This window comes from Glycine max, chromosome 20 (genome assembly GCF_000004515.6).
Source record: "Glycine max cultivar Williams 82 chromosome 20, Glycine_max_v4.0, whole genome shotgun sequence".
Classification (NCBI taxonomy): Eukaryota; Viridiplantae; Streptophyta; class Magnoliopsida; order Fabales; family Fabaceae; genus Glycine; species Glycine max.
The window spans coordinates 35,541,111-35,564,373 of record NC_038256.2 but is presented as its reverse complement, the minus strand read 5'-3'; the positions used below and the strand labels follow the sequence as shown (position 1 = coordinate 35,564,373).

General features: G+C 33.3%; 3 protein-coding genes across 3 annotated transcripts; all 3 read left to right on the top strand.

Annotated features, from left to right (window-relative positions):
- The first annotated feature begins 6,481 nt into the window (after positions 1-6,481).
- C4H1 (cinnamate 4-hydroxylase) lies at positions 6,482-8,739 on the top strand. The gene is made up of 2 exons (NM_001371219.1): positions 6,482-7,432; positions 7,787-8,739. The coding sequence occupies exons 1-2, from the start codon at positions 6,549-6,551 to the stop codon at positions 8,520-8,522; spliced, it is 1,620 nt and encodes a 539-aa protein (NP_001358148.1). The 5' UTR covers positions 6,482-6,548; the 3' UTR covers positions 8,523-8,739.
- Positions 8,740-11,405: 2,666 nt separating this feature from the next.
- ALMT33 (aluminum-activated malate transporter family protein) lies at positions 11,406-14,575 on the top strand. The gene is made up of 6 exons (XM_041013229.1): positions 11,406-11,980; positions 12,319-12,459; positions 12,558-12,827; positions 13,022-13,158; positions 13,234-13,380; positions 13,832-14,575. Exons 1-6 carry the CDS (start codon positions 11,620-11,622, stop codon positions 14,435-14,437), a joined length of 1,662 nt encoding a protein of 553 aa, XP_040869163.1. The 5' UTR covers positions 11,406-11,619; the 3' UTR covers positions 14,438-14,575.
- A 1,854-nt stretch (positions 14,576-16,429) lies between these two features.
- On the top strand, positions 16,430-22,057 carry LOC100811658 (serine/threonine-protein phosphatase 2A 65 kDa regulatory subunit A beta isoform; the record flags this gene model as incomplete). The annotated part of the gene is made up of 13 exons (XM_003555842.4): positions 16,430-16,459; positions 16,979-17,392; positions 17,825-18,071; positions 18,213-18,325; positions 18,858-18,937; positions 19,202-19,343; positions 19,482-19,562; positions 20,407-20,511; positions 20,727-20,909; positions 21,003-21,095; positions 21,280-21,419; positions 21,514-21,580; positions 21,663-22,057. Coding segments are annotated over 13 exons (1,815 nt in total), but the record flags the coding sequence as incomplete, so codon positions are not given.
- Between the last annotated feature and the right edge of the window lie 1,206 nt (positions 22,058-23,263).

The window sequence follows — 23,263 nt, the reverse complement described above, 5'->3', positions numbered from 1 at the left end:
TTAGCAAAGTGGGGTGTGTGTAAATAAATTGTTACACTCTAATTTCATCTAAGGACCATTGTTGATTGCTTTGGAAGGCTTATCACTCATCGCGGTGGAATCCGTAAAGTTTCGTGAGATTTCGGAAAGAAAACAGTCAGAAACACAAAAATGGGGGTGAACTTATCAAGATAGGGGTGTAAATAACAATTCAAATCTAGGCCCCATTTTGGAAGTTGGGTTGCTTAAGGAGGAAGCAACTGGACGACAAGCTCCTCCACGTTGTTAAAAAATGGTTTCTGGGGCTTCCGTAATGCTTCCGTAAAATTTCCGAAAACCTTGGATAAGCATATTTCACTTAACATTGGTGAAAGGGAAGAGAAAAAAAGATGAAAATCAAATCCGAAACACTTCCATAAGGCTTCCGTAACTTTTCCGTAAAGTATGAAAAGGGGGGTGAACTTAGTAATTGGGGTGCGCTTAGAAATCTTCCTCAAGAAGCCTCTGGGTGGCAAACACCTCTCTTTTTCCCTATAAATAGGGGAGGGGGCTGTTTCAAAAATATTCATGACCCCTGAACTATGCATTTCGGCTATTTTGGGCAAAAAACACGTTTTCGTGAAGAAAAATCGAGTCGAAGTGCTTCCGTAACGCTTCCGTAAGTGATTCTGTGGAAATTCTTCATCGTTCTTCATCGTTCTTTGTTTGTGCTTCGTCGTTCTTCAGTCTTCAACCGGTAAGTTTCCGAAATCGAATCTTTCAATTCATTCTATGCACCCTTAGTAGTCCCTACTTGTTTTATGTACTTTCACTTTAATTTCGCTTACTTTTAGTTTTTTCTTCTTCCGCTTTAACGAGCTTTTAACCGTTTATTTAAGCCATTTTCACACCTAATAAATGATAGAATGAATTTCAAGCTATCATTTGTGTTGTAATATCGTTTAATCACTGTTAAAGCAAAATTTAATCGATCGTTCACGCTGTAACCTCGGTTAAAGCAAAAAAAGCAAAATAATAATAAAATAATCAAAATATCTTGAAAAAATAATAATAAAATAATCAAATTATCTTTGAATAAAATAATTAAAAAAAATCAATCGGACGTTTTTCTTTGGAAGTTTCCTTGAATGAATTGACTAATAACCAAAGTGAAACTAAGGCTAAAATCAACTCACAAATTAACCTTTGTCCGTAAAAGTCACTTAAAACCGTTTTAAGGTCCAACGCCTTAAACGATCCTCTTTGCTTTTATCGGTTAACATGGACTGTTCAAAAGCATAAAATCAACCCATAACTTTACCACTTTTGCAAGAATTACGTAGGTCTGATTTCCTCATCGTAATTGAGGATACGTAGGAGTAAAAGTCCCGCTTTTGTCGACCATCCCAAGAGATCGTTAATGGTCCAACGCCTTAACGTTTCTCTACTTTCAAAAACCAAGAGATCGTTAATGGTCCAACGCCTTAACGTTTCTCTCCTTTCAAAATCAAAAAATCGTTTAATGGTCCAACGCCTTAAATGACCTTTTTTTCGGTTAAAATATATCTTGCGAAAAAAGATAAAAACAACTTAACCAACGTTTAGTTCTCAAAGAACTACATAGGTCTGATTTTCTCATCGCAATTGAGGATACGTAGGAGCGAAGGAAACACCCTTGTCGATCACAAAAAGATAAAAAATACAAAAGGCATAAAAAGACATAAAAACGTAAAAAAGGGAAAATAAAACAAATCGAAGACATGATATTGCACACTTGGTTAAAGGTTGTCGTCCCTTGTGACGGACGCGTGGGGTGCTAATACCTTCCCCGTGCATAAAAACAACTCCCGAACCTTTCACGATTAAAGTTCGTAGACCACACCTTTCCGGTCTTTCCGACGTTTTCCTCAAATAAACTTTGGTGACGACTCTGCGCATTTTCCCATGGAAGACCATCTGTGAGCCTTGCGTCGCCCTCCCGCCGAAGGGTAGGTTGCGACAGTATCTATTCAGAGCTAGCAAAAAATATGAATTAATCATTACATTTAATTAAGAACATCACAATCTTTACTCAAGTAACATTTTCAATACACTTCCAAATCCTCACTAAGTAGCACTATCCATACTATCAAATTATAGATTAACGAAGGAAATTTCATAACAAACTCATTCTCGCAGTTGTCATCCTGTGAGTCTAAAGTCTCAATCCCAAAGTTGGGGGGGGGGGGGGTAGGGTTCCACTACAAATATGCAAGATAAATAAAAATTTGCTTCAAAATTATTAAAATCATAGGTAAAAAAATGAGAGAGAAAGAAGTATAACTTTGATAATTTTAGTATTTCTATTGAAGTTGTTCTCAAAGACGAAGATGCTTGTATTCAAAAGAGAAATGATTGATAAAATTACATCAAGACATTGATAAAAGTATGTAAAATATAAATAAAATATAACTCATAAAAATGAGTTGATAACTGTGAAATCTAAGTATCTAAGAAAGAACGATCAAGCTTTGTTACTCTAAATAAATCTCATGGCAATAAAAGTATAAACTTTGTATCTAAGATGAAGATTAGTAGACCCAATTTTCTTTGACAATAAATGTGATAACTGCGAAATTTGAGTTAATTTGATAGTCAATTTTGGCTTAGAATGATTACAATTTAATTACTTTATTGTTGTTTTTAATGAAATAATAACAAAATTAATATCTTTGCAGTTTTTGATTAGCAGAAGTTAAAAGAAGATTTCAAGTGCTTTAGAGGAAAATTGATGCACAAATTGGAAGAAAAAACCTTGAAGAAAGAGTTGAAGATTGAGACAGTTCGCTTAGCGCGCAAGACAGGCCGAACACGTATCCTCGGTTAGCGGCCAACTCACGCTTAACACGAAGAAGATCGACGAAGAAATTCAAAGGCACGCTTAGTGCGAAAGCCCGCGCTAAGCGCGAGGTCACATGAAAATTAAGCTACCTTAGGCTTATAAAAGGAGTAGGGAGCATAAGAAAAAAAAAACATCCTACACATCGGGACAACACCACCCCAGAGACTCAGAGCTCTCTAATGAATACATTTTAAGCCTGAGCATCTCTAATAAGGAAAATCCTCTATCTATGTCCATTATCCCATTATCCTCCTCTATCCATCCCTCTTCTTCTATCCATATCAGCCCCTAAATTGTAAAGTCTCTCATGACAATGAGAGGTTAAACCCCCTTAGTTAGGGTCTGGTAGGCCTAAAAGCCAAAATATGTGTTGTATGCTTCATATCTATCAATGTAAATATGTGTTTTCTTTCCTATTATCCTTTCTTATTTTAATTTCACGTATCATTCATCCTTACATCATCTTTAGGGGTTAGGCGCTTGAAAGAGGGTAATCATTAGTAGAAATACAAGGAAGGTCTTATATGCATTAATTTTAGGGATTAGTCGCTAGTAAGATGGTAATTTCTAATAGAACTTAAAGAAAATGATATCTTAATAAAATCATTGCTATGGTTGCATTATGTCCATGCATCAAAGCAAACATCTAGAATTAGAACTTTATGCATTTTATCTATTAAGTCTTTGCAAAGACATTTGGGAGATAGATATGTAAGATATGTTTGTCATCGTGAGACATCAAGGGCAAATATTCTAATAGATGTGCGTAGGAAAAATTCATCAAATTGATAAAGATAAATCTAAAATCATACATCTTAGGTAAATAAGGCATGTTAGGTCCGAACATTATTACATTATGCATTCATCTATTTTTTATGAGTATCTTTATCTTTTACTTTTTTTTATCTTTATTATCTTTTGATTTAAATACACTTGTCAACGAATTAATAAAATGTTAGGTACCTTCTTCACCTAAAAGGTGCAAGCCATGTACTATATAGACTATGAAAGTGGAATTAGATTAATATAAAAAAAAATTAAAACTTAAAGATCTACAAACGAAGTAGCACAATCATCAAAGAAACATAAAAAAAACTGAAAATAGTAAGTGAAAATAATTAATTAAAAAAATAAAAAAATCTTTAACTTGTTGAATGAAAACAAATTCACTAATGAAACTATGCTTCTTTGATAACATATGAATAGGGAAATGTTGTCATCAATCGTAACCTCCAGTACAGTTAAATGAGAAAACCTACACCCCAACAACAAATGTAAATCGTAAACCAAAGGAACAAATAAATCAATAAATTAAGTATATAATATACGACACTCTAGCTATTACTATATATGTAAACTACTTGAAAAATATTATTTGAAGAAAAAGATGTAATGATAAAAACCTTAAAAATAAGGAGAGTCTAAACTGTCATTTATTAAGCCTATTAGGCCAGTCTATTTATCTACATAATAATATAATAAAAATAAATATTTATATTACATTAGTAATAATATTATTAATTAAATAAATTTATAAGACCATAATGAGATTATATATAAAGATGAAGCTAACTTCGAATTATCCATCTAGTTATAGGACCTGACTATATAATATGGTTTTAGGTTAGTTTTTCGCTTTCTACATTAGTCTTTTTCATTGTGTGTCTTTTATGACAGTGTTTTACGTTAGGCAAATGCCCACATCATATCCGTTAGCATTTTTTTGTTATTATCTCTTACATCATTTTTCTAGTTTTTTATTCTTTTAAAAACTAAATTTAAATAGCCATGTAACTGCTTTTATAAAAATATCATTGGCCTATTTAATCAGGGTTATTTAAAATTAAGATTTTCATCTATTTAACAATTTTAATAAAGAGTAGATTTTTAAACCGACTAATAGGCCATGCTAGCATCTTAAAAAAGTTAAGCTAGACCTTGAAAAAAGCTAACCATAGATAATAGGCTAGGCTTAAGCCTTACTCTTATAAAAAAGGTTAGGTCTATTTGTTCAATGCCTGACCTATTTTTATTCCTACCCACAGCCATAATGACAATTAACAGTTCTATTGAAGTCCTGTGTTATGCCTCCATGTTGTGTTGGCAACCTCGTGCCTGTCGAGATTTGTGTTGTAACGTCGACCACCTTGCGTTGATCACCCCCATCAATGGTTGAATTTGTTGTCTTGTTGAATTTGCATCTACCTCCATGTTGAATATGTGTGATTGTTGTCGATGGGTTTGGGATGGTGATTGGGTTTGTGGTGTGGAGGTGGTGAATTTGTGTTGATGTTTTTGTTGGAGGATGTTGAGCCAACAAGTGAAATATGATTTGCTGTTGTACACTATAATATAATCATATTTTTATTGTTTTTGCAGGAAGGGTAATTCTTGAATAAAATGAAAATCCACTAACGTGGGTAGTTTAAATAGCACTCCTGCTAGTGTGAATAGTAGCTCCCCCCAAAAGTTATAAGTTTGAGTAGACTGCTAGTTCTCACCTCCCATACCCTACAACATAAGCCCATCCAGTCACGTTATGTCTTGGTCCAGTGAAACTACAGAATAAAAAAAATAAAATGGATGAAAGCAATGCAGTTCTGTGAGGAAACAAGCAGAATTGGCATAGCCACGTGTATGATTTAGCATCCAATAATTTAAAATCCCTTTGGGGCTGTTTTTAGTTTCAAGCTTTAAATTTTTTTAAAACTAAAACAAGTCTCTTGTTTTAATTTATAGTTTTTAGTTTTCTTTGTTTTTAATTTTAAAAATTTGTTACAAATTTTATCTTTCAAGATAATGGATACATTTTGTTAATTGCCCTAATCATCTATTATGAGATTATTTAATCCCGTTTTACTTAGATAAATTAAAAATTCATATAATACTGTTTTATCTTATACCAAAATTAACAGAAAGAAAAATAATTCAATTAAAATTAATATCACACTGCATAAAGAAGAAACCGACTGAAAACGTGAAAAGTTGAACAAAACCATGATCAAGACAAATATATACTCATGTTTAAGCCAAAAGGCTTACGTGTTAAATATTAAAAAAATTGTTGATCTCTCCAAAGTTTGATTTTAGTTCAATTAAAAAGTTTGATTTTAGTTTTTTTTATAAATTATTATCTAATATTAAATGCTCTAATTTTTTTTTTGCTCTAAATAATTCAGACAGCATTTTCTAAAGGAATATAACGTGATTTAAATAATGTTTGGAAGACCAAAAATTGTGCATTTCAAAAAACTCAGCAAAAAAAAAATAATAAATTTTTTTAAAGGGCAAAAACATGCTTTTAAATAAAATAAAGGCTTAGTGTTTATTTTTTGACAATGCATGATTCCATGTTGGCATAACCAATCATTTATATTTTACCCAGCCACAGGTTGCTTGGCTTGACCAAAGTGTACGTGTAACAGACCCACTAGGCCATGTGTGCTTCATAAGCAAGTAAATCCATCTCCTCACCAACTACATACACATTTTGACTAAAAAAAATGGTTTACTATTACTACTCCACCTATCACATTCCCATCCTCCTACCTTGTTTTGAAAAATACTTTTAACTCAGCACATGGATTCATCACAAACCATGGGGCACCTACCTCATACCCGCTAATATATAACCATATTCCCTCTCTAACTCACTCGTCCATTAAATTAAATCCTAGCTACGTTTCCCTCCCCAAGTGCACACAAAAAAATGGGTCTTCAAATCAAGGAACCGCTCCTTTTCACTCTTGTAACAATATCACTTATTTCAATTACAAAACTCTTGCATTCTTATTTTTCTATACCTTTCTCTCCATCCAATCTTTCCATTGCTATTGCCACCCTCATTTTTGTTCTAATCTCATACAAATTTTCCTCATCCTCTATAAAACACTCTTCCACTACTCTGCCCCCAGGTCCTCTATCTGTTCCAATATTTGGTAACTGGCTACAAGTTGGCAATGACCTTAACCACCGTCTTCTAGCATCAATGTCTCAAACCTATGGTCCCGTGTTCCTACTCAAACTAGGTTCCAAAAACTTGGTCGTGGTCTCTGACCCCGAGCTTGCCACCCAAGTGCTCCACGCACAAGGCGTAGAATTTGGCTCTCGCCCACGGAACGTTGTGTTTGATATCTTCACGGGGAATGGCCAAGACATGGTTTTCACCGTCTACGGCGACCACTGGCGCAAAATGCGAAGAATAATGACACTGCCATTCTTCACCAACAAGGTTGTCCACAATTACAGCAACATGTGGGAGGAGGAGATGGACTTGGTGGTGCGTGACCTCAACGTGAATGAGAGGGTGAGGAGCGAAGGGATAGTTATCAGAAGGCGGCTTCAGCTGATGCTGTACAATATCATGTATAGGATGATGTTTGATGCCAAGTTTGAGTCTCAAGAAGACCCTTTGTTCATTCAGGCCACCAGGTTTAACTCCGAGAGAAGCCGTTTGGCGCAGAGTTTTGAATACAATTACGGGGATTTTATACCCTTGCTCCGGCCATTCTTGAGAGGGTACCTCAACAAGTGCAAGGACTTGCAGTCTAGGAGGTTGGCATTTTTCAACACCCACTACGTTGAGAAAAGAAGGTATAGTTTTTCAGTACTAAGTCTATACAACACGAAACACTTGTTCATTTGAATTTTCGTACTTCGGTGCATGACATGTTTCGTATTATTAAGCAATTTTCATAATTTTTTGCATAATATACGAATTATACAAAATAACAAACTAATAATCAATATTTGTTATAAAAAAAATACAAATAATACGAACTACATATAACTTATGTGAAATTTCAATTCTAATCCGAAAACAACATTGTATATTTTCGTGACCTCTGTTATTGATCATATTTATTTTGATTTTTATTCAATTTGATATATGTAGCTCCTTTAAATTCCTTTTATAATGTGAGTACATGTTGGCATGTTGCTCTACAGACAAATAATGGCTGCCAATGGGGAGAAGCACAAGATCAGCTGTGCAATGGATCACATCATAGATGCTCAGATGAAGGGAGAAATCAGCGAAGAGAATGTGATCTACATAGTAGAAAACATCAACGTTGCAGCAATTGAGACAACACTATGGTCCATAGAGTGGGCAGTAGCAGAGTTGGTGAACCATCCAACCGTCCAAAGCAAGATTCGTGATGAGATATCAAAAGTGCTAAAAGGGGAGCCAGTTACAGAATCCAACCTACACGAGCTACCATACTTACAAGCCACGGTGAAAGAGACACTGAGACTTCACACCCCAATTCCTCTTCTGGTGCCCCACATGAACCTGGAAGAAGCAAAGCTAGGAGGGCACACTGTTCCAAAAGAGTCAAAGGTGGTGGTGAATGCTTGGTGGCTTGCCAACAACCCTTCATGGTGGAAGAACCCAGAGGAGTTCAGGCCAGAAAGGTTCTTGGAAGAGGAATGTGCAACAGATGCAGTTGCAGGAGGAAAAGTTGACTTTAGGTTCGTGCCATTTGGTGTGGGAAGGAGGAGTTGCCCTGGGATCATACTTGCATTGCCAATACTGGGGCTTGTGATTGCAAAGTTGGTGAAAAGTTTTCAGATGAGTGCTCCAGCGGGGACAAAGATTGATGTGAGTGAAAAAGGAGGGCAATTCAGCTTGCACATTGCCAACCACTCCACTGTGTTGTTCCATCCAATTAAGACACTATGATCTGTTAGGTCATAACAAAACAAGCACTTAGCTTCTGAAAAAGTCTTGAGAGTTGAGTCTTCCGGTGTTGCTTTCTTAGATGCATTTGTTTATCTTTCTATTTCAATTATATACAGTATACTGCGTGTAATGTTTCTCCATAAGGCAGTTTGAATTCTGTCGTTATCACTTATGATTAATTCAACAGTATAAAACATAGTTTTTCTGTTTTTGCAGTTTTGTAACGAGTCATATATAACTTTTTTGCAGTTTGATGCTTGTTGATACCGATAATAACATACATAGTGCATAAAGGAGAATCATTGTATAATATACGAAAACAAAATGCTTAATCAACAAGAGTGAAAATGAAGATAAAATGAATAGCCATATCATCCCGTGAGATTGTATTTGTTATCTTGTGAAGCATTGGAATGATATTCATTTGGCGCATGGATAGTATAGATTTGCTTGGTGGAATATTGTAAGAACATGCCACACTTGTACCATGCACATAAGTACTTAACATGTCACATAAGAACATGATAATTAACCACACTTCATTAAGCAAGTTTGGGAGTTTACTCTTTTCTTTAAGGTGTATTCAACTTTTTTAAAGATTTAATTTGGTCTGTGAATTTGTTTCAAATTCTACTTTTGCAAATAATTATTTTTAAGTAAATCTATATACTTACATCTAAACAAGTTAGTTAACCTAAATAATATTATATGTTATAGTAAAAAATAAATATAATATAAAAATTCCGGAAAGTCCATGTTGCAAATGATACGTGTGCAGTTGCGGATCAAGAATGAAGAAAAGAACAATAAATTGGACTTATGCAGATAACGTGGCTGCGTTATGGATGCTAAGTAACAAGAGGTTTGAATAAAAAGGTACCAAGGCAAGGGAGTTCGTGAATGCGTAATCCTTTTCAACAACCAACCTATCTGTGCCTCTCTTGTTTCAACCATGAACTTAATTATGTTCTTCCTCCATATCCCTTTATACAAAGTCTCTAAGTTTCTCGTGTCTTCAACAGCCAAAAGGAGAAAAAAGTTTTAATTTCGTGACTTGACTTCATCAAGTTTGTTCATATTTTCACTTTTTCAGTGGATTTTCATTGATTTATTCAAAAGTTTTTGTATCAGTTAGAATTTGTAGTTTTTATAAATAAGTTTCCGAAAAAAATTTATAGAAATGTAGAGAAGAGGAAAAGAAATAAAAAAAGTGCTGTGGGAGAATAGGAGGAAAAGAAAGAAAAGGTGAAAAAACCAAGAATGGAGAAATACTTGAACGAGCGAATAGAAATGGAGTAGGTAATAAAATGAGTTCGACTAGCCGATTTGGACCCGCAAAAACCAAACTTTTATAGGACTTGGAGTTCATTTTATAAACTTGAATTAAATCCGAACCTTTTTTGTCCGTCATATACCGGCTAGTCCTTTTTGTTACCAATAAAAAAATAAGAAAAGAAATAAAAATATTTAAGTAAAGTTATTAAAAAATAACATAAAAAAGAAATAAGAAAAGAAACAATAATAGTTATTTGGAATAAGTCACACGAGGATTGTCTAATCAATTCATTTAATCATGTGATGCGCACGTAACTTACATCGTTATATTAGATAATTTATTTAATCAATTTTAATAAAATATTATTTAATCAATTTTAAATTAATTAATTGTAATTAAATATTATTTAATAAATTTTAAATTTATCTAATAAAATAAAATGATATAATTACAACAAGTATATCTTTTATTAGGATTTAATATTTAATAATTTTTGTAATGTAATTATATTTAATATGATACTAAATATTTTAAAAAATGATAATTAAAAGTATCAATATATACTTGTTCTAATTACCTTAATTATATGATTTGTATGAACTAAAAAATAGATAAAATATTTGAAGTTTTTATATCAAATGCATAATGTTTTTCTCTGTATAAAGAAAATCAAGATAAAAATAAAATAAATATATATTTCAAAATTTTATTAGATTTATTAGATATTAAATCCTGATAAAAGATATACTTATTCTAATGTTGGATATGAGATCAATTTATTAGATATAATTAGATCTTATTATTTTATTAGATATATTTAAATTTTTTTAGACAAAATTTTATTAAATTTAATTAAATGAATTGTTTGAGGTGATAATGTAAGTCACATAGCATTATATGATGTGGTAATGTAGACATGATAACTGTACGCGTTTAGTGGAAATCAACCCGGACTTCCTCAACTTTAATAGGAAAAAATCAAATTGATGGAAGTCAAGATTAAATTTTTCCCTATTGAAGAAGTCGGGTTTGGGGTAAGATTGGATACACTGGTCCCGTTCTCATCCTACTATTATTCTGATATAATAAATATTTTAAATTATTATAACCTTATAATTTTAATGGATTAATGTTTATTTTATGTTTTAATTTTTTTTTATAATTATATATAATTTTTACTTAATCTGTTATTAAATACTTAAAATTTTAACTTTGATAAAATAAAGTGATATGATTATAATTTCTTTAAGTTATATGAGATCAAATAATTTTTATTTAAAATTTCAATTTAACATAGATTCCGTCCAATTAGCAAAAAAATTGTCCTATTTTTTCTATTTTTTATAAATAAAAAAATAAGATAACACAGAAAAAAAGAACCAATTTCCAAACGGAAGATGAGTTTAATTTTTGAATCTTGATAGGGATCAAGGATAGGAATGACAAGAACTTGGGGAGTTGGGAGGTAAGGAGACTAGACTGACCCCGCCTACATAAGTTTCACTTATTTTTAATTAGACAAAAGGAACACAAGTTTGACTTATTTTCATGTCAAACACGACCAACAATATAAAAAAACTGTAGACAATTTTAAAACATCATATATTTTTTCTTTTCCAAAAATAAGAATAACGGAAAACGGTGTCACTTGGCGGGTTCATTTGCTCTTACTTCGCTTCGCCACACCCGAAGGTAACAGTCCCTTCATTCTCTCCTTCAACTCTGTTCCTCTGTTACATTCCATCCAGATTTGCTCTCAGCCTCATCACCATCATCATTCCCTCCTTCTTCGCATTTAATAACCTACAGCAATCGGAGAGAATGGCCGCGAGAGTGGGGTCATTCAGACACAGTTTCTTGGAGAAAAGCAAAGAGAGGCTCCTTTCCAAGAAGGAATACCAAGATTTTGTTGGCTTCAACGGCGACCACGATGCCTCCCCCAAGCGTTCCTTCCTCGACGCGCTCTCTGATCGTGTCGTTAGCTTTCACAACTGGTCCAGAGACTTTGCCTCCAAATTGTACGAGATGGGTCGCTCTGACCGACGCAAAGTCCTCTTCGCCGTCAAAGCTGGCTTATCCTTAGCCATTGTCTCGCTTGTCATATACATTGAGGAGGAACAATTTAGCAAGTACTCTGTCTGGGCAATCCTCACTGTTGTCGTTGTTTTCGAATTCAGCATAGGTATGATTTGATACTGTTCATGATTCTGATTAATTTTTCCACGACATGCAGCCGAATTTATTAACTTTTTCTCGTATATTTAGAAACTCGACTAGATGTCATGTAAAGATTGACTAAGATCACGAACACATGGTGGTCCTAGACCATACAATCAAGAAAATATTGTATAATTAGGCCTAAATTAAAGAACTCGATCACCTAATATGTGATAATTGGTCGGGGCAATTGTATAAATTGTGGGATTATATAATAAATTCTCGAAAACTTTCTTGTTTGTTTTTAATTATGTTGCTTGATGAAAACGTTAACTTTTTGTTTTTTGGTGATGTGGGAGATAGGTGCTACCCTTAACAAAGGTTTCAATCGTGCTTTGGGAACATTTTCTGCTGGAGTTCTTGCTCTGGGTATTGCACAGTTATCCGTGTTGGTTGGTCGAGCTTTTGAAGAGCTTATTATTGTGGTCTCTATTTTTATTGCTGGTTGGTTGGGCATTTTCCTTTAATTTATGGCAACGTTCATGATTGATGATGATGAGGTGTGTGTGTCTATGTGATGACTGTCCTGTTGTGGCGTGCAGGGTTTTGTGCGAGTTATGTGAAGCTGTACCCCGCGATGAAGCAATATGAATACGGTTTTCGTGTATTCTTGCTGACATTTTGTATTGTGTTAGTGTCCGGGAGAACCGGGTTGCAATTTTTCAGCACAGCTTTTTACAGATTGGTTCTAATTGGTATTGGTGCTGGTGTAAGTTTGTCTGTGAATATTTGCATTTATCCCATCTGGTCTGGGGAGGATCTGCACAAATTGGTGGTGAAAAATTTCATTGGAGTTGCCGCATCTTTAGAAGGTCTTGCTCAACTTTCCTCACTATGACTTTTGAAGTAATTTTTATAAAAGCCAACAAATCTATAATTGGATAATAGGATAAAGGTAAATAATGTGAGTGGATTCTAATCAAATTCTGAAGTATATTAGGATCATAGAAACTTGTTCTTGTTGCTGACTTGCTAGATTTGTTGGTTCCTGTGGTACTTTGTTTAGGTTGTGTAAATGGGTACCTACAATGCGTTGAATATGAGAGGATCCCATCCAAAATACTTGTTTATCAAGCCTCTGATGACCCTCTTTACCGTGGTTATAGAACAGCAGTGCAATCGTCAACTCAAGAGGAGACTCTGGTATCCATTTTTCTAAGACTTGCTAAAACGCCAAAACTATGGTGTTCACATTTTACAAGTTTTTTGCTCTTGCAGGTGGACTTTGCATTATGGGAACCACCTCATGGTCCATACAAGATGTTCAATTATCCTTGGAGAAGCTACGTCAAAGTCAGTGGAGCATTGAGGCATTGTGCTTTCATGGTCATGGCAATGCACGGATGCATACTTTCAGAAATACAGGTGAAGGGAACCTTTCCTTCTTTGATTTGTATTTTTGTTATTGTTATATGCTACCTTCTCGCCCTGGGGGGCGTATTGGATTTGCATGTGCATGTATGAACTTTCGCCCCATTACCATTTTTATTAATTATTCTTTCACAAAGGCTGTTTGCTTAATTTATCCTTTCTCCTTTCAATCCTATGCAAGCTCCCAACAACATAAAGATTATCACATTTCATGAAATGATTGATGCTAGTTTAGATTGTTGCATGTCATTAATACATGTCAATTTTTTCTGCTACATAATTACAATTTTGAATGTATTGTAGATTACCTATTATGAGTTTACATGCTTTTTTCAATCAGTCAGAAATCATTCTTGGTATAACATTTAAAATAATTGTTATAAAAGTCAAAAAAATTATGATACATGATGAAATATTTAATCCTAATATGTTGTTTATGTAACAGTCACCTCCGGAAAAGAGGCTGGTTTTCTATGATGAACTTCAGAAGGTTGGTGTTGAAGGAGCTAAAGTATTGCGTACACTTGGAAGCAAAGTGGAAAGGATGGAGAAGCTAAGCACCGGTGACATCCTCTTAGATGTTCATGAGGCAGCTGAGCAATTGCAGATGAAGATTGACAGATTGTCATTCCTCCTAGTGAATTATGAGAGCTGGGAAGCTGCAAGAGAGCATAAGGAAAAAGAACAACCTGAGAATTTGATTGATGTTAAGGACAATGAGAACAAGCCACCAGAGATCACTTCCCTCAATGAAATAGGGGATGATCCAAAACTTAGTGTAAGAATAGAGCCCTCCATGCTAGAATCCAACCTTCCACAGACTGCGAACAAGAGCTTTCTGGGGAAGTCACATCTTTCTTTTTTCGCAGATGGTATAGTAAATGAGCCTGAATCCAAAGTGTATGAAAGTGCGAGCTCCTTGTCTTTGGGAACATTTGCTTCGAATTTAATCGAGTTTGTTGCGAGGCTTCAAAATCTTGTGGATGAATTCCAAGATCTCAGTGAGAAGGCCAAATTTAAAGACCCCCTTGAACAACCTTTGCTCAAGTAGCTAGGAGTTAGTGGCCACTTGGGACAGGCTCTACTCTACAGTCTCCTTGTTTATAAATTGGAGGTTGTGAAAGATGTCAAACAGAAATATTTTGTTTCATTTATTAAAAATAAATTTGAAGCTGAAGATGCATTCTCTATTCTTGGCTTCTATAAATTAAATTCAATGTCCAAAATATCTCATCATCTTTATATACTCTGTATAATTTAAACAACCAACTTTGATTTGTTTAAGTTTTGTAAAGGTGTCTCTTCAATCTGCTAAAGTTCTGCAACATGAGCTTCTATTCACAAAGATTCTACATGAACATGGGGAAAGGTTCTACGGGAAGACAAAATGAAGCCAAGAACATGGGCGGGAATATAAACAAACTCTTGTAATAAGGATCCATCCAACCAAGTGATATATGAATTTTCCCGATCGATATTATATAGAATTTATGTAAGAATGCGAATACTACAAGTATAAAAGAAAATAGGATATAATCAAAATTCAATGATAGCATTTTCTTACATTCTCATGTATTGTTAAGTATGATAAAATAATATATTTTTTAATATATTTTAAAAATCAAAATGATATCTAATTGAATAACTAACTGTTTTTTTTTTCAGTGACAATGCACGGAAATTAAACTTAAGAAAATAACATATTTTTATATTGTTAAAAGATTTGTAACAAAAAGTTAATGTTTTATATAAAAAAATGAATGTTAATTACATTGTTTCTCATTTAATATAAAAAGAAATAACTTTATTTTATACATCAAGTTTAGGCTTTATTATTGTTATTTTGACTAATCTTGGTATAATATAATGTAATAAATTCTAAGAATAAACTTAGAATCAATATTAAAGGATAATTTCACTAACTTAAATATTAAAAATTGTTATAAATTACTAAAACAAAATTAAAATTTTGATTGAGCAACATAAATATATTGTTTAGTTTCAATTTTTATAATGAATATATTCTACTATTAATCTTATACAACATCTTAAAATATTTCAATCAAGTTTAAAATAAAAATCACACAAATTAAAATATCTTAAAATTTAATAAAATATAATAAAAAATAACTTGTTTTAAAAGGATAAAACACAAATTTAATAAGTATTATAAGAAAAAAGTGAATAAAAAAAATTAACAATTAGTATTTTAAAAAATATTATTTGAAGTAATGTCTAAAACTGCTGCAAGATACTAAAAAACTTATTTATAAATCAAACAATATTTTTTTGGTAATTAAAAATAAATAAATAAATAAACTAAAATAGCTTGTGAAACATAACCAATTCAATCATTTTTTTTTTCCTGCACTATTTCACTTGTGAATTGTGATCCAAAACCAATATAATTAACTAAAACCTGTCATTTTTTTTCCTTGCATTATTTCACTTATGGCCCAAAGCAAATATAATTAACATATTTATTTCCCGTTTCATCTTTTGTGATGTATAGTTTTGACACATAAATTACAAAATATAATTAATATTCTATAAAAAATATTATACGATTTATAAATTTATCTTTTGTCTTTCATATTAATTAGATTTTCTCTTATTGAAAACTTCTTTATTGTTTTCTCACTTCACATAAAATAATTAAGAATATAATAAAAAATTAATATTTTGACATTGTAAAATTTAACAATTCTTTTGCTAAACACATCAAACAAAATGGGGGGGAGGAATACTTTTTAAAAATAATTATGACTAGAAAAAGGTAAAAAAAAAAAAGACAAAAACGCGTGAAAGTGCTCAACGCTGCGTTTTAATGTTAAACTTGAAATAGAATGGCATTTCTGTGTGTGACCACATTGCTTCCCTCTATCGTCTTCTCCCTCCTTCTTCAATGGTCTTAGGGTTTCCGGTGTCCATGCGTAGCAGCTCGCACTAATGCGCTTTTGAAACCCGTGTTCATCTGTATCCAACGATTTACTAGAAGGAGGTCGCAATTTCTCCATCTTCACATTTCGCTAGCACGTGAAATCAAAAGTTATCGACACTTTCGCGCGACACGGTAAAGTGTTTTGCTCATTCCTATCGGGATTTGAAACACTAGGTTTTCTTTCTTGATACTTTCCGACTAAATATTTTGATGTCGAATTTTCAATTGTTTGGTTTTATGAGCTCTTGAAATGTTTTAGATGCCGCATACGCGTCTTTTAAGTTGAAACCGTAATTAAACTTAACTGAATCCTATAGCTTTATACGCGCGCGTGCACACTACACATACAATTGAACTTGGAGCTGCTACTTTCCTGTCGTTAAACTCTTGATTTGATTTTATATGCGTTACTTTAACTAGAGCTGGAAAAACGTGAGTCAAGTAATGTGTATGAAATTGGTTAATTAAGATGGAGTTCCAAGTTCAAGGGATTTTATTGTTAATGATTACATTTAATTAATGCTGGTGTGGTGATTTAGTAGTATTTTCTGTTTGGTGTACTAATAATTGTAATTCTATTTTCTCATTATTTTTTGAATTATGGTTATGTTTGTTCTTCTAACGATTTGATTAATATGCTGATTTTGCCAGAAATATTGGGAACCAAGCAAAATATCTATGGCTGACGAACCATTATATCCAATAGCGGTGCTTATAGATGAGTTGAAAAATGATGACATCCAGCTGCGGTTAAACTCAATTCGTAGGCTATCAACAATTGCACGTGCTCTTGGGGAGGAGCGAACCCGTCGAGAATTAATTCCATTTTTAAGTGAAAATAATGATGATGATGACGAAGTACTTCTTGCAATGGCAGAAGAGTTGGGAGTGTTTATTCCTTATGTTGGGGGAGTGGAACATGCTAGTGTGTTGCTGCCACCGCTGGAGACACTTTGCACTGTTGAGGAAACCTGTGTGAGAGATAAAGCTGTGGAGTCACTTTGTAGAATTGGATCTCAAATGAGGGAGAGTGATTTGGTTGAATATTACATCCCATTGGTGAAGGTCAGTTAATGTTTTTTCATCAATATAAATGATTTTATTGTTACTTCATGTGAAATCCATCATGAATGTTACAGAAATTTTTTCCTTTTCACTCATGGTTTTGGGGCTTGCTGTGGTTCTGATTATCATATTAATTTTACTTTATTTCCTGGAATTTGACAATTTTCTATTACTTGAACAGCCTGGTACTTAATTAGAGATAGAGGTTGGTTAATGGATCTGGGTTAACTTGAATGGTGCTTGAAACTTGACTTTGCAATTAGACTGCAATTTATAACATTTTTGTTGTTGCTAAAATGCTAACTTGCTAAGTGATCACATGTGTATTGGCTTGTTTGTCATTTATGGTCTGCTGTATGTATCCTGCTAGTTCCCATTGATTAAGTTGATTGAACATTCTGTCCAATTCATGCTGCGATTTTTTTTGTTCAGAGATTGGCAGCAGGTGAATGGTTTACCGCCCGAGTCTCTGCATGTGGACTATTTCATATTGCATACCCTAGCGCACCAGAAACATCAAAGACAGAGTTGAGATCAATATACAGTCAGTTATGTCAGGATGATATGCCTATGGTTAGAAGGTCGGCTGCATCAAATCTTGGGAAATTTGCTGCAACTGTTGAATATGCTCATTTGAAGGCTGATGTCATGTCAATTTTTGACGATCTTACTCAAGATGGTAATTGAATACATATTTCTTGTTCTTTGTAGATGGAAAGTGTCTGTCATTTGTCTGTTACATATTTACATGTGTGATTGTGTTGTAGAGTCTCCTGAATGTACTTTACTCCTTTAATATGCAATTGTAATCTTGGAACAGATCAAGATTCTGTCAGATTGTTGGCTGTGGAGGGCTGTGCTGCTCTTGGCAAGCTGTTGGAGCCACAAGATTGTGTTGCACATATACTCCCGGTTATTGTTAACTTCTCCCAGGTACATGATAGGAACTGTATATATATATATATATATATATATATATATATATAATGAGAGACAAGCTTCTGATATTTGGAATAGGAAAACAGAACGATAAAACAGTAAAAATGACAAAACATAAGATAGGAAAGAACTCTCCCTCAAGCCAGCAGGCCTGCCCAACCTTTTCTAAAACAATTCCTTATCCTGTTACCCCCAGCCAGGGTTCATAACCAACTCTCCATCCTTCCAAAATGATTACCTGCATCAATCTTCCTCCCAGTGACATCCCTTCTCAACTGAATTGTTCCCCTCTATCTGGATGCCTCCCTCCATAGGCCATCGTTGGGCCTATGGGGTTTTCTTCTTCTTTACACATTAGTTATTGGCCTATCAGTACATTTAAGAGTGAACAAAAATTATAAAATGAAAATAAAATTAAATCTCTATTTAGTCTCCCTGCATTCATATGTCTGTAAAATGTTATATGCACCATACCGAATATTTTTTTTTTAAATTTATTTATGTGATTTAATTTCATCCTGGATAGGATAAGTCTTGGCGTGTGCGTTACATGGTTGCAAATCAATTGTATGAGCTTTGCGAAGCTGTAGGCCCTGAACCTACCAGGTATTATTATTATTATTATTATTATTATTATTATTTTGCTGATTATTGCACATGCTGCATATCTTTCTATCATAGTGCTATGTTATGTGAATATATTGTATTATGACTTATAAACTCAGTTAACTAGCTAGTGTTTTGGACATTCATGATATAATAATAATGCTAAATCATGTGATTTTTGTATTGATTATCTCTTATGATTACCAAGGCCCAACTCTGAAGCCTAAGCAATATATTTATTTTTCTTAACTATTGTTTGTGTAGAACGGAATTGGTACCTGCTTATGTGCGGTTGCTTCGTGATAATGAGGCTGAAGTACGCATAGCAGCTGCTGGAAAAGTGACCAAGTTTTGCCGGATTTTAAATCCAGATCTTGCAATTCAGCATATTCTTCCTTGTGTGAAGGTATACATCTTTGGAAAAGAAATTATAACACATTAATATTACTGATTATATACAGAGGCTTTCCTTGGTTTTGGTTTGTCAATTCAGTAGGATAAATTTATATTTACAGGTTTAAGTTCTTTGAAACAACTTTTGCAGGAATTGTCATCAGATTCTTCACAGCATGTCCGGTCTGCTTTGGCTTCAGTAATAATGGGAATGGCTCCAGTGTTGGGAAAGGTATAAGTGTCAAATATCTGTTTCTGCAGTTATTGTTCTCTAGACAGAAATACACATTATCGGTATCATGAAGGTGAAATCTGTTGTTTGGGGCTTGAGGGCCCTTCTAATGATGCAATATTGTATTTTATGGCATGTTTGAGGAAAAACTCGTGCCATTTGTAAAGATAGCAATTATATTTTTAGGTTAAGTTAACCTATAATCTATTAGTCCCTGAACTATTTAAGAATATTTAAATAGGTCCTTGTACTTTAAAAGTTTGTAATTGGTCCCTGGCTAGGTTTTTGTTAGGGTTCTGTTCAAAGTATAGGGATCTATTTGAGAGATTTCAAGAAATTTAGGAATCGGTAAAGGTTGTGGTTTAATTATTTAGTGGCTCCTTGAATTATTTAAGAATTTTCAAATAGGTACCTGTGCTTCGAACCCTTGTCAGGACCTAATAAAAATGATATATAAGACCTAATTACAAACTTCTGAAGTATAGAGATTTAAAAATTTCCAAATAGCTCAGGAACTAACAGATTAATTTAGCCTCTTTTATATGTTTGACTGCTTTTGCAGTTACCACAGTTACTTTGTGATAACTGACATTTGCCCTTTTCTGGTATGAATACTTATATTGAATTTACTAGATTGTGATACTTCAATCATGCAGCTAATATTGTATCACCAATTTTTAGCCTTTCTCCCCGTCTCTTTAGTTTCCTAGAAATTTGTATCTTTCTTCTGTCTCCATTCTCCAATAAAAGATAATCAACAAAATCTATTTTCTAGGCTATTGTTATAGTAGTAGTTTTATTTGGTGTAAATGTGCATCTCAGTTCTACCTTATCTTCATTGCAGGAAGCAACAATTGAGCAGCTTCTTCCTATTTTCCTTTCCCTTTTGAAGGATGAATTTCCTGACGTACGCCTAAACATTATCAGCAAGCTTGATCAAGTGAATCAGGTTGTTATATTTTCTGTAATTAATTTAATTTTCTGAATGCTTTAGATTTCTTTTGGCAACCTTTGTTCCTTTTCTCTGCTGATATAATTAATTCTAGCATTCAGAACTGATGCTTTTATTTAAGCCTTATGTCTGCATACCACCCTATACTCACAAAACATGTACAAAGCAAAAGAAAACCTTTGAAAGACATTTTAATCAATGTATTCTTGCAGGTTATAGGAATCGATCTGTTATCTCAGTCTTTGTTACCAGCCATTGTTGAGCTTGCTGAGGATAGGCATTGGAGGGTCCGGCTTGCAATTATAGAATATATACCCTTATTGGCAAGTCAATTGGGGGTTAGGTTTTTTGATGACAAACTTGGTGCTCTTTGCATGCAGTGGTTACAGGATAAGGTTTGTGCTCTCCACTTCCTTGCTAGTGTGGGTGCATTTTGGGAACTGCATATTGCACATGACTGTTTTTGTTAACAACCTTAGTTATTGTAGGTTCATTCAATTCGCGAAGCAGCTGCTAACAACTTGAAACGCCTTGCTGAAGAATTTGGACCTGAGTGGGCTATGCAGCACATAATTCCTCAGGTTCATCTATTTGCTTAATTTATTATTAACGAAATGACACACCAACATATGTCAACATTAATTCGTCTGTGTAGGTTTTTGTGCATGTCTAGTGGAAATTGAAATATATGCTTGTTATATGCTATTACTTCTTCTATTCTCCTAAGTGCAACTTCAGAAGTATCTATATGGAATGCTGGAACAGGTTTTGGAGATGAACAACAATCCACACTATTTGTATCGGATGACCATTCTTCGTGCTATCTCTCTGCTTGCTCCTGTGATGGGCCCTGAAATCACTTGTTCAAACTTGTTACCGGTTGTTCTTGCTGCATCTAAAGACAGGTATTTTGTTTTACCTTTTGAAAGCTGGGTACATGCCATCATGTCAATACAGTTTGCTTCAAGTTTCTAATTGCTGCCATTTACTCCCTTCTAGAGTGCCCAACATAAAGTTCAATGTGGCAAAGGTATTAGAGTCCATCTTCCCCATCGTTGATCAGTCGGTAAGTATTATACTTGTGTTTCCATCCTCTGTTCATCTTTGTTTGTCTTAGACTCTAACTGTGAACATCATTTGCCATTCAGGTCGTGGAGAAGACTATTCGTCCATGTCTGGTTGAGCTCAGTGAGGATCCTGATGTTGACGTGCGATTTTTCTCCAACCAAGCACTACAAGCAATTGATCATGTCATGATGTCTTGCTAGGCAGAAATGGTTCCACACGCATTTAGGTTGAAGACGTCAGAAGAGATGCTAATATTTCCAACTACCATAAATAATACTGCATAGTTATGTTTAGTGCTTTTCAGTCATTGACCATTGATGTGATTTAGTTTCCATTATATGCTAATTTCCATATATTATGTGTTTTTTCCTGATTGTATTTTTCGTAGATTTTTTTTTGTTCCTTGGTGTAATATTCTGCTAGGCAATGAATTGCACATTTCAATCATTATCCAAACGCACCATAAGTGCCACAATAGCTCGAGCCTTCTCTAGCATTTTGATTTCAATCAGGGAACTGGCGCGCATTGATAGATTTATGGGATATGGATTATTTTTGTGTTTCATCATTGTCATATACTATTTTAAATGTATGATCGTCGTGTTTATATAACAAGATTGTCATGTGAAAATTAAAATGATTTCAAATTTTTACCAATATTTTTGCACAAACATTTTAAAACAAAAACATCACTGGTAAAAGAGTAGTTGATATCTATACCAAATAGTTTTAATGATTTAAAATTCAACGATTTTATATTTTTAATCTGTTAAATATTATATTAAATATTCTAAGAAACTAGTTAATAATTTATGTAATGTTGAAAACATTAATTGAAACTTGCTAACAACATATCTTTATAGATAATTTCTTTTTCCTAATTAGATCTTTCTAAGTAAAGTTGTGAGATTAGAGTAACTTTAGTGGTAGATTTTGAATTGAGATTTTAGACTATTTTTTAGTGGATCCGACAGGATTAAAAATTTCTTTAAGATTTGTCTTATTTTTTTCATAGATTTTATTTTTGAGATTTTAAATAATTTTTTGTAGGTCTTACATGGATTTTACTTTTAAATATTTTATTTAATTATTTATTAAATTAAATATAATTAATTAAGTAATTAATTTCAATGAAACATTGAAGAAAATAAATTATAAATATTAAGAAATAGAAAAATTAGTATAAATTTAATTTTTATTTATGACTAAATGTTAAAGAAGTGAAAAATACATAAATTAGATAATTAAAAAATTTTGGAAAACATTAATGTCAAAGAAAAATTAAATTTCATTATTGTTGTGATAGTAACATTTGAAATGTCATTTTTTACATAATCATAATCAATATTAACATTATCATTGAACGTACCTCGTTTATCTTCGATAATCATGTTATGTAATATAATGCATGTCATCATTATATCCTTTCTTGTATCTATGCTTCAGGCACGCAATGGATCACGTATAATTATGAATCGAGATTTGAGCACACCTAATGTTCGTTCCACATTCTTTCTTGCTGCTTCTTGACATCTTGTAAATAATTTTCTTCTGAGACCTTATGGCATTAGTATGGTCTTCACGTATGTGGCCCAATCTGGATAAATACCATATGTAAGATAGTACCCATATTATATGGAGTTTCATTAATTGTAAATTGTACTGGAGGAGTTCGACCTTA

Excerpts from the sequence above, each read along its gene's own strand:
- ALMT33 (XM_041013229.1), top strand. The coding sequence starts at position 11,620 with ATGGCCGCGAGAGTGGGGTCATTCAGACACAGTTTCTTGGAGAAAAGC. Across the intron at positions 13,159-13,233 it reads CAACTCAAGAGGAGACTCTG|GTGGACTTTGCATTATGGGA; the intron begins GTATCCATTTTT and ends TTGCTCTTGCAG. Across the intron at positions 13,381-13,831 it reads GCATACTTTCAGAAATACAG|TCACCTCCGGAAAAGAGGCT; the intron begins GTGAAGGGAACC and ends TTTATGTAACAG.
- C4H1 (NM_001371219.1), top strand. The coding sequence starts at position 6,549 with ATGGGTCTTCAAATCAAGGAACCGCTCCTTTTCACTCTTGTAACAATA. Across the intron at positions 7,433-7,786 it reads CACTACGTTGAGAAAAGAAG|ACAAATAATGGCTGCCAATG; the intron begins GTATAGTTTTTC and ends GTTGCTCTACAG.